Below are 10,490 nucleotides of genomic sequence, written 5' to 3'. Positions count from 1 at the left end.
AGAGTTTTGTATCTTCGAAGGAATGGTGTCTTTCTTTAAAGACACTTCCTCATATGATTCGTAGAAAGGACTGTCTCAAACTACACCACTAAAATTGTAAATTGGCCAACTCTAGGAACAAATATCTTCATCATCATGGTTTTTCCATAACCTGCAACCTTAGTTGCATACATCACATAAAAGGATGATGCAAGGCATTAACACTAAAAAAGGAATATAGTCGTTGCTGGAGTCACCAAATCACTGTTAATGCTAGTGTCGACATGGAGTGAATGAGGACCATCTCATGCTTTGTGCACAACACTAAATGGTTTGAATAACTGCACTCACACACGCACACATTAATTAGATTCAGTTTATTTCATCAATATGAAGATTAAAAGGATATTATGACAGTAAAAGATAAGAGTTGACTTTGAATCATGTTAGTCCCTTGTACAAAACTTAAGGTGGTTAAGGGTATGTGCGGCGTCTCAGTGGAACTGTGCAGAAGTCGTAACAAAAAAAACAAGACAATTTATGCTGCGATCTTGCAGTGCATTTTTTTTCAACACGTAGCCTGTTTGTAATTTGGCTATGAGCAACCCAGTCCCTTGTCATTTCTAGGATTTGTCTGAAGACAAGTTAAGACATTGGCCCTTTCCAACACACCTTCCCAAATCTTATCACCTCTAGAGTTAGACACATTGTCCATTAGCTCGTCTCTTAAGAAATGGCTTCTTTTTTTTCAAGAAATGTCCAAATGTGCCGTCTGTTGTTTTACGCTGGAGTAAACACATTCAGTCTTGGCGTTGTCCCTCTTTCTTCCAGATCTGTTGGGCAGGTTGACATTTAAAGCAGCATAATGGAGGTGGTCTGCATCGTGGTGACTCTGGTGACAAAATACATATTAGTAGATTAAGACATGATTTCTGTTTACAGGGCAGATATTTATATGTTTATGCCATTAAACTACTGCACAGTGTAATATTCACCTCTGCATTTCTTGTGGAGGGAGCTGAAAATCTTCCTTGACACTCTAGTCGTGAAACAGAAAGTTTTCTGTTAAGCCAACTTGAAGTGACTACAATTAAACATTAAAGCTTTTAGCTGGGATATAAGAAAGTACCAGTTACCTGCAGAGTGTCTGTCCTTGTTAATCTTATACAGTAAGAAAGACAGTGAAACACAGAGGGCGATGGTGAATGCCAAAGTTCCACTCAAGACATGCACCAAAAGATGAGATTTCACCTCACCTGAAAATCCAGACATTAGAAACAGATCTTTCAGATGTTTTTCTCAGATTTAACAATGTTTGATTGTAATATAAAAACAAATGACTGGTCATCAAATGAGAGAGTTCCTGACAAAAGATTTTACTCACTTCGAAGGTCCAGCCTGGTCCCATTTCCAAACAGTATGTGTCCACATGAGGCAACAGCACAGTAGTAGATCCCAGCATGAGATTTATTCAGGCTCTTCATCAGCAGGTTGTAGACACAGGTGTTTGTTTGATTGTTGGGATTCCTCTCACACTGATCATTCCTACCTCCATGGGTGTAAATGATTTTTCGATCAGACTCTTCAGAGTCTTTGAACCAGTAAACACTGTGTTCTTTGTCACAGCTTCCAGTGTGTACTGTGCAGTTCAGAGTCACAGAGCCTCCTGGCTGCACGGTCTCAGATGAAGACTGATGAACTGAAGCGTTGATGTTTGAGCCTGAATCCTTTACACTGACTTTGGTGCCATCCCCAAATTCAAATGCAAATGAAAAGCCCAGAAAGGCACAGAAGTAAGTACCTGTGTCTGAAGGTCGTAAATTTGAAATGATTAAGTGGCTTTTCCCAGGTTCATTTTCCTGTGAGAACCGTGGATTGTCCTTGAACTCATCACGAAAAGTGCCCTTTTTGTCAAACTTGTAGGCAACAGAGATAAGCTGCAGCTTCTGCTCCAGTGTTTGCTTATACCAGTAATACTTTGCAATGTCATCCTCATAAATACACTTCAAAGTTAACTTATCTCCCACATTAGCCGATATAAAGCGCTGGTCTTGGTGCACTGTTGAATTATTCATCTCAGCTGAAGTGAAATAGAAAATAAAGCACAATTAGTTTGTCCTGGCTGAATTATAACATAACCAGAAAATATATATTCAGACTGACTCCACATTAAACACATTAGCAGCTTTTATAGAAACACAACTCACCCATTTCCCACAAGAACAGACATGTCAGGCAGAAAACAAACATCGGAGATGTCATCCTGTTGAAATCGCTTTGGTAAATGAAAAGCACTTCGATGCAATCTACACTCTTCAGAGACAGGACTGTGCTGATTGGCCAATAAGTGAACAAGAGGACAAGTTAGCTGCCACCTACAGCAGTTCCTTATAAAGAATCACATGTGGAGAGCTATCTGAAGCACACCCCTAAACTCACTAACAAATGAGTGACCTTCGTACATACAAGCTTTTATGAAGATGTAGTACACTTTAGTTTTACTTGCCAAATACAGCACAATCATACAGAATGGCAGCACTTTGTACGATACCATGTTTTAATCAATGAGAAACAATGATGATCCCAGGTTTTTATGAGTTTATCCATGGTTGAGGATACAGGTATGTGACAGAGAAAAACAATATTGTATTTTGTGCCAATTTGAAGAAACCAATATGACACTTATACAAGTCACATAATCATATAAAGTTCTGAAATGTGCTTTTTTCTATATATTTTTCATGCCACATCAGTACAGTGGACAATAGAATATGTCAGGCAACTCTTTTTGTTGTTTGATTGTAATGTACACCGATCAGCCACAACATTAAAACCACTGAGAGGTGAAGTGAATAAAATCGACCATCTTGTGACAGTTCAATGTTTTGCTTGGAAACTTTTGGACCTGGTATTCATGTGGATGTTACTTAGACATGTACCACCCACCTAGACCAGACCAGACCAGGCACCCCCACCCCATAGCAATGTCACTCCTTGATGGCAGCAGCCATCCCCAGTAGGATGCAGCCTGACGCAGGCACACACACAAAAAACGCTTTAGGAGCTACAGGTGTTGACCTGGCCTCCAAATTCCCTAGATCCCAAACTGATCAAGTATCTATAGGATGCACTGGAACAAGCCTGATCCACAGAGGAGCCACCCTGAACACATAGGATCCAGAGGACCCCACTGACAACATTCTGTTGCCAGACACCACAGGACACACTCTGAAGGCCCATGTCCATTCTCTGATGAGTCACAACTGTTTTGGAGGCATTAGGGAGACCTACATAACATTAGAAAGGTGTTCATAATGTTATGCCTGCTCGGATAAGCACTGTGTTCAATAAGTTTAAGTGGTCTTTTGCTTACAGTGCATTTAAGTAAATGCACAAGGTATTCCTGTGAAATAATGCAGCCCAGTCTGTCGGTGCAGAAAGGATGGCAAAGCAGTTGGGTTCCGGCAAAAAGACATGGTTTCCACAAGTCAGTGAGATCACCAGCGGGACACCTAAGTTGAGCTATATATAAAAAAAAAAAGATTATGTTTTTGTGTTTTGAGGTTCGACACTTGATGCTTCTGTTGATTAGTTTTCAACCTCAGCTAGCTAGTCATACAGTCAGCTACAGAGGCTTAACAGTGTTTGGGTCAGTAATTACAAGATGGTCACTTAGCCCACAGTCACGAGACCACTGGACTCACTAAAAACACAGACCAATTGCTAGCAGTATGTGGCTGTAGTATCACAGATGCTCATGTGAACTGGAATGGATTAGTGCACTACTCAAGTCAGTAGTATGACACTGCTAGAGTTGCGGCAGATGTGATGAATACACTAATGTTCCTTTTAGACAGTAAATGTTGTCAGTGTATTCTTTGTAGTTATTCACCTTAAGAACCAAGGCTGTCTGCCTTATTGGACAATTACAACCATTACCAGAGTTGTAGGTGTTTCCTGTAGCCAAGCATGTTTTGTAAACCATGACACCCAGACAGTGGTTGGGGAGGAGGATGCCACCAATGACAGGGTATATCCCAGCTGTCTACATGTCATGAGTCAGACAACCTAAACAATGTGCACCCACAAATGCAACGCCCGTGTGGTTTTAATGTACTTACATGGACTAAGTGTCTGTATACCTCTACAGCCTGGTGTTCTGTTGACCCATCCATCCACTCTGACCTCCTCTAAAAGGAGTACATACACTGTAGTAACTGCTACAGTGACAGAGACTGAAAGCAAAACCATGAGTGTTGCAGTGCAGTTACTGCCTCATTTTCTTCTCAACATTCATTGCAGAAACATTGTCAAAACTACTGTGATTCATTATGAAAGCTATCCTACAAAGTGAAGCATGTTAATTTCATTTTGCTCTTCTGTAAATATGTCAGTAAGTGTTATACATCAAAGATCAGACTAGTCAGTAGTCTGTTCATGCCCTTTCAGATATATCGTGGTATGTGCACACAGGTAAAGTGTATACTAACTTCTAAGCAGGGGGGTCTACTTTATATCACATAAACTATATCTGTACAGAGCTTGCCTGAACAAGCAGCAGGCAACCCTGCTAGTCTGTTGGGTAATCCCTGGGTAAACACGCACAGGCACTTTAGTTCTATGACTTTTCTGACAGCTTTTAAGGTAGCACCTCCTCCCATGCTACATGATAAGTCTACCAAATTTTACAACACAATCAATTGGTTGTCCATATCCTACAGGATGTCCTATAGAAGACTTTTCTGACAGTCATCTTAACTCACAAAACAGTATGGATTCTGTTAAAATGACCACTTCTTTAACAATCTTTTTCGTGCTATAAGGTGACTGCTGGTTGGAAACAGGAAGCAACACGGTTTTCTGTGATAGAGGAGATCAGAGTGGATGGATGGGTCAACAGAACACCAAACTTAATGGAAACTAAGTGTAGACTTTGTTATTCGATCTCAACATTACCTCACATAGACATCACAATAAAGGCAATATAAAAATGGAACATGCATTTGAAGGTCCTAAGTCATCCAGGTCATGGCAAATCCAAAAGAAAAAAGCTAAAGAAAGACAACTGGACTTCTAGAGTTTCTTGAAGATGTTTTGCCATTCATCCAAGTAGCTTCTTCAGTTCTGAAGGGCTGGTGGGGAGTTGGGGTTCAAATAGGCACATATGTGGGTGTTACCTATGAGAATCTCATATGACTGGGGACTAGTTAAAGGCTAGATGCTTAAGTGTCATTGAAGGAGACCGTAACTGAAAAAGGAAACATTTTGCAAGACATAACTATTGTGGTACATCATGAAACCTATCCAAAGATGAAAAACAGGGGAGATTTGTCTCTTCAGTTGAATGGTGTGTTTCTTTAAAGACACTTCCTCAAATGATTCGTAGGAAGACTGTCTCGAACTGCACCACTAAAATTGTAAACTGGCCAACTCAAGGAACAAATATCTTCACCCTTATGGTTTTTCCATAACCTGCAAGCTTAGTTACACCAATCACATAAAATGATGATGTAAGGCATTGACACAAAAAAAGGAATATGGTAATTGGTGAAGTCACCAAAACACTGTTAATGCTAGTGTTGACCTGGAGTGAGTGAAGCCCATTAATGCTTTGTGCACAACACCAGACATCTAAATGGCTTGAATAGGTGCACTCACACACACACACACACACACACACACACACACACCTTTTGAGTTGTTTAATAATTTGATTCAGTTTATTTCATCAGTATGAAGATTAAAAGGATATTATGACGGTAAAAGATAAGAGTTGACTTTGAATCATGTAAGTCCCTGTACAAATGGACACTGTGCAGGTATCATCATGAAACTCTACACAAAACGATAAATAAGGCAGAGGCTTCTGATTACACACATTACACACTGATATGTTTTTCTTAAAAAATTGCTTAATAAATCAACTAAAGAGCAACAGTCACGTCTTAATTTGTGGAGAATTAGGGAGCATCAACAAGAGATTGTCCTTTTGATTGGAGACTGTACTTAAGGTGGTTTAGGGTATGTGTGGCTCCTCAGTGGAACTGTGCAGAAGTCGTGACGAAAGACACAAGACAATTTATGCTGCGGTCTTGCAGTGCATTTTATTCAGCGCGTAGCTTGTTTCACTTGTCATTTCTACGATTTGTCTGATGAATAGTTGAGACATTGGCCCTTTCCAACAGAGCTTCGCAATTATTCTCACTTCAAGAGTTAAACACATTGTCCATTAGCTTGCCTCTTAAGAAATGGCTTCTTTCTTTTTCAAGGAATGTCCAAATGAAGCATGTCTTGTCTATTGTTTTACGCTGGAGTAAACACATTCTGTCTTGGCGTTGTCCCTCTTTCTTCTGGATCTGTTGGGCAGGTTGACATTTAAAGCAGCATAATGGAGGTGGTCTGCATCGTGGTGACTCTGGTGACAAAATACACATTAGTAGATTCAGATATGATTTTGGTTTACAGGGCAGTTATTTATGTTTATGCCATTAAACTACTGCACAGTGTAATATTCACCTCTGCATTTGTTGTGGAGGGAGCTGAAAATCTTCCTTGACACTCTAGTCGTGAAACAGAAAGTTTTCCGTTAACCCAATTTGAAATGACTACAATTAAACATTAAAGCTTTTAGCTGGGTTATAAATAGTACCAGTTACCTGCAGAGTGGCTGTCCTTGTTGATCTTATACAGTAAGAAAGACAGTGAAACACAGAGGGCGATGGTGAATGCCAAAGTTCCACTCAAGACATGCACCAAAAGATGAGATTTCACCTCACCTGAAAATCCAGACATTAGAAACAGATCTTTCAGATCTTTTTCTCAGATTTAACAAAGTTTGATTATAATATAAAAAAACAAATGACTGGTCATCAAATGAGAGAGTTCCTGACAAAAACTTTTACTCACTTCGAAGGTCCAGCCTGGTCCCATTTCCAAACAGTATGTGTCCACATGAGGCAACAGCACAGTAGTAGATCCCAGCATGAGATTGAGACAGGTTCTTCATCAGCAGGTTGTAGACACAGGTGTTTGTTTGATTGTTGGGATTCCTCTCACACTGATCATTCCCACCTCCATGGGTGTAAATGATTTTTCGATCAGACTCTTCAGAGTCTTTGAACCAGTAAACACTGTGTTCTTTGTCACAGCTTCCAGTGTGTACTGTGCAGTTCAGAGTCACAGAGCCTCCTGGCTGCACGGTCTCAGATGAAGACTGATGAACTGAAGCTTTGACATTTGAACCTGAACCCTTTACACTGACTTTGGTGCCATCCCCAAATTCAAACACATATGAAAGGCCACTTGCACAGAAGTAAGTACCTGTGTCTGAAGGTAGTAAATCTGAAATGATTAAGTGGCTTTTCCCAGGTTCATTTTCCTGTGAGAACCGTGGATTGTCCTTGAACTCATCACGAAAAGTGCCCCTTTTCTCAAACTTATAAGCAACAGAGATAAGCTGCAGCTTCTGCTCCAGCGTTTGCTTATACCAGTAATACTTTGCAACGTCATCCTCATAAATACACTTCAAAGTTAACTTATCTCCCACATTAGCCGATATAAAGCGCTGGTGTTGGTGCACTGTTGTTTGCTCTTTTGAATTATTCATCTCAGCTGAAGTGAAATAGAAAACAAAACACAATTAATTTGTCCTGGCTGAATTATAACATAACCAGAAAATATATATTCAAACAGACTACACATTAAACACATTAACAGCTTTTATAGAAACACAACTCACCCATTTCCCACAAGAACAGACATGTCAGGCAGAAAACAAACATCGGAGATGTCATTCTGTTGAAATCGCTTTGGTAAATGAAAAGCACTTCGATGCAATCTACACTCCTCAGAGACAGGACTGTGCTGATTGGCCAATAAGTGAACAAGAGGACAAGTTAGCTGCCACCTACAGCAGTTCCTTATAAAGAATCACATGTGGAGAGCTATCTGAAGCACACCCCTAAACTCACTGACAAATGAGTGTCCTTCGTACATACAAGCTATTATGAAGATGTAGTACACTTTAGTTTTACTTAAATGGATTGTGGTAGTGGACGTTACTATGTTATTATAACTTTCCAAATACTGCACAATCATCCAGAATGGCAGCGGTGTGTAAGAAACAATGATGGTCCCAGGTTTTTATGAGTTTATCCATGGTTGAGGATACAGGTATGTGACAGAGAAAAACAATATTATAATTTGTGCTGATTTGAAGAAACCAATATGACACTTATACAAATCACATAATCATATAAAGTTCTGAAATGTGTATTTTTCTGTATATTTTTCATGCCACATCAGTACAGTGGACAATAGAATATGTCAGGCAACTCTTTTTGTTGTTCTATTGTAATGTACGCCGATCAGCCACAACAACATTAAAACCACTGAGAGGTGAAGTGAATAACATTGACCATCTTGTGAAAGTTCAATGTTTTGCTTGGAAACGTCTGGACCTGGTATTCATGTGGATGTTACTTAGACATGTAGCACCCACCTAGACCAGACCAGGCACCCCCACCCCATAGCAATGTCACTCCTTGATGGCAGCAGCCATCCCCAGCAGGATGCAGCCTGACACAGGCAGACACACCAAAACACCTGGCCTCCAAATTTCCCAGATCCATAACTGATCAAGTATCTATAGCAGGGGTCACTTACAGGCGGACCGGGGTCCGAGTACGGACCCAGACGCCATGCCATACGGACCGAACCTATAGTCAACAAATTATTAAATTATTTTTAATTTTGACGGGGCGCTTGTATTTTAAGCGGCACAGCTTTTATAGGCTTTACCTGGCTTTACGCCGAGGTTTACGGTACTGGATTAGTTGACCAGGAAATTTACAAACCAACCCGCGTGCGAGTTAAGCCACCCGGGTGATGCTACTCAGCCAATAAAATGTTTACATTCAAGGCACGTCACATTGCTATTCGCGACTCATGCAGACAGTTGGAAGAGGTGAGTAAGAGGCGAGGAGTTTATAACGGTACAGGTAGAGAAGACGGACGGACAAGTGAGTGGGAGTCTGGAGAAGTCAAATAATTACGGCGCTTTCTAAGAGAAGAAAAGTAGACAGCGAATACCGAGCATTCAATACGGAATTGACCGACGCATACCTGTTCATTCTTCCCGCAGATAGCACAAAAGCAGTGTGTCATATGTTCAGAGACCGTGGCACTAATTAAAAGTGGCAATGTGAAACGCCACTATGAGACAAAGCACAAAGCTTTTGAACAATCGTACACATCAAAGTCTGAACTGAGGTCCCAGAAAATTAGCAGTCTCAGAGCCCAATATGAAAAATACACTATATGTTGTAAAATTGGTTGAGACTATAATTGAGATGTGAAAATTACAGAAAAGGGGAGACTCAAGCTGCTGCTACACTTTATTTATTTTATGAAATTAAGCACTTTATTTTAAGATGCACAATATGAATATCATTTTAAAATGCAGCCCTTCTTTAACTTGATAATGATAATAAAACGATAATAGAAGATTGTTCATAGGCTATAACGCTATATCTAAAGTAGTGTATTATATATGTTTCAATGTTAACAACAAATTTTGTTAAAATGTTTTTCACTTGTATTTTCTGTGATTTGAGAGTCCATTGTTGATTACAGACGTTGATACAACTACTAGGCCACTTCTGTATATATCACAATCATAACGCAAGTTAGACATTATGATGTTCTGGACCTTTGCTTGAGGAGATTTTATCTGACTGGACCTTTTCAGATTTTAGTTGAATACCCCTGATCTATAGGATGCACTGGAACAAACCTGATCCACAGAGGGCCCTCCCCTTAACACATCGGATCCAGAGGACCCCACTAACAACATTCTGTTGCCAGACACCACAGGACACCCTCAGAAGGCCCATGTCCATTGTCTGATTAGTCACAACTGTTTTGGAGGCATAAGGGAGACCTACACAATATTAGAAAGGTGTTCATAATGTTATGCCTGATTGTATAAGCACTGAGTTAAATACGTTTAAGTGATCTTTTGCTTGCAGTGCATTCAAGTAAACCCACAATGTATTCCTGTGAAATAATGCTGCCCAGTCTGTTGGTGTAGAAAGGATGGCAAAGCAGTTGGGTTCTGGAAAAAAGATATGGTTTCTGCAAGTCAATAAGAACATCAGTAGACTCCCTAAGTTAACTTTATATATATATATATATATATATATAAAGATTACGTTTTTTATTTTGTGGTTCAACACTTGATGCTTCTATTGATCAGTCTTCAACCTTAACTAGCTAGCCATACAGTCAGCTACAGAGGCTTAACAGTGTTTGGGTCAAGAATTACAAGATGCTCACTTCACCCACAGTCACGAGCCCACTGGACTGACTAAAAATACAGACCATTTGCTAGCAGTATGTGGCTCTAGTATCACAGACGCTCATTTGAAATGGAGTGGATTAGTACACTACTCAAGTCAGTGTTGCATGACAGTGCTAGAGTTGCGTCAGATGTGATATATGCACGAATGTTC

The 10,490-nt window shown here is 40.0% G+C and overlaps 2 protein-coding genes across 2 annotated transcripts; both read right to left on the bottom strand.

The window, feature by feature from the left end:
• Nucleotides 1-522: 522 nt before the first annotated feature.
• On the bottom strand, nucleotides 523-3,114 carry LOC311485578 (uncharacterized protein). Its single transcript, XM_084541098.1, has 5 exons — nucleotides 2,187-3,114; nucleotides 1,364-2,059; nucleotides 1,116-1,235; nucleotides 975-1,018; nucleotides 523-871 (listed from the first exon to the last, which is right to left on the bottom strand). The coding sequence occupies exons 1-5, from the start codon at nucleotides 2,239-2,241 to the stop codon at nucleotides 728-730; spliced, it is 1,059 nt and encodes a 352-aa protein (XP_084397224.1). The 5' UTR covers nucleotides 2,242-3,114; the 3' UTR covers nucleotides 523-727.
• Nucleotides 3,115-5,725: 2,611 nt separating this feature from the next.
• On the bottom strand, nucleotides 5,726-8,241 carry LOC311486668 (uncharacterized protein). Its single transcript, XM_084542614.1, has 5 exons — nucleotides 7,718-8,241; nucleotides 6,886-7,590; nucleotides 6,636-6,755; nucleotides 6,496-6,539; nucleotides 5,726-6,394 (listed from the first exon to the last, which is right to left on the bottom strand). Exons 1-5 carry the CDS (start codon nucleotides 7,770-7,772, stop codon nucleotides 6,275-6,277), a joined length of 1,044 nt encoding a protein of 347 aa, XP_084398740.1. The 5' UTR covers nucleotides 7,773-8,241; the 3' UTR covers nucleotides 5,726-6,274.
• Between the last annotated feature and the right edge of the window lie 2,249 nt (nucleotides 8,242-10,490).

Source organism: Chelon labrosus (assembly GCF_963514085.1).
Source record: "Chelon labrosus genome assembly, chromosome: 1".
NCBI classification, from domain to species: Eukaryota; Metazoa; Chordata; class Actinopteri; order Mugiliformes; family Mugilidae; genus Chelon; species Chelon labrosus.
Note: the sequence above shows the minus strand (reverse complement) of the source record. Positions and strands in the feature narration are given on the sequence as shown.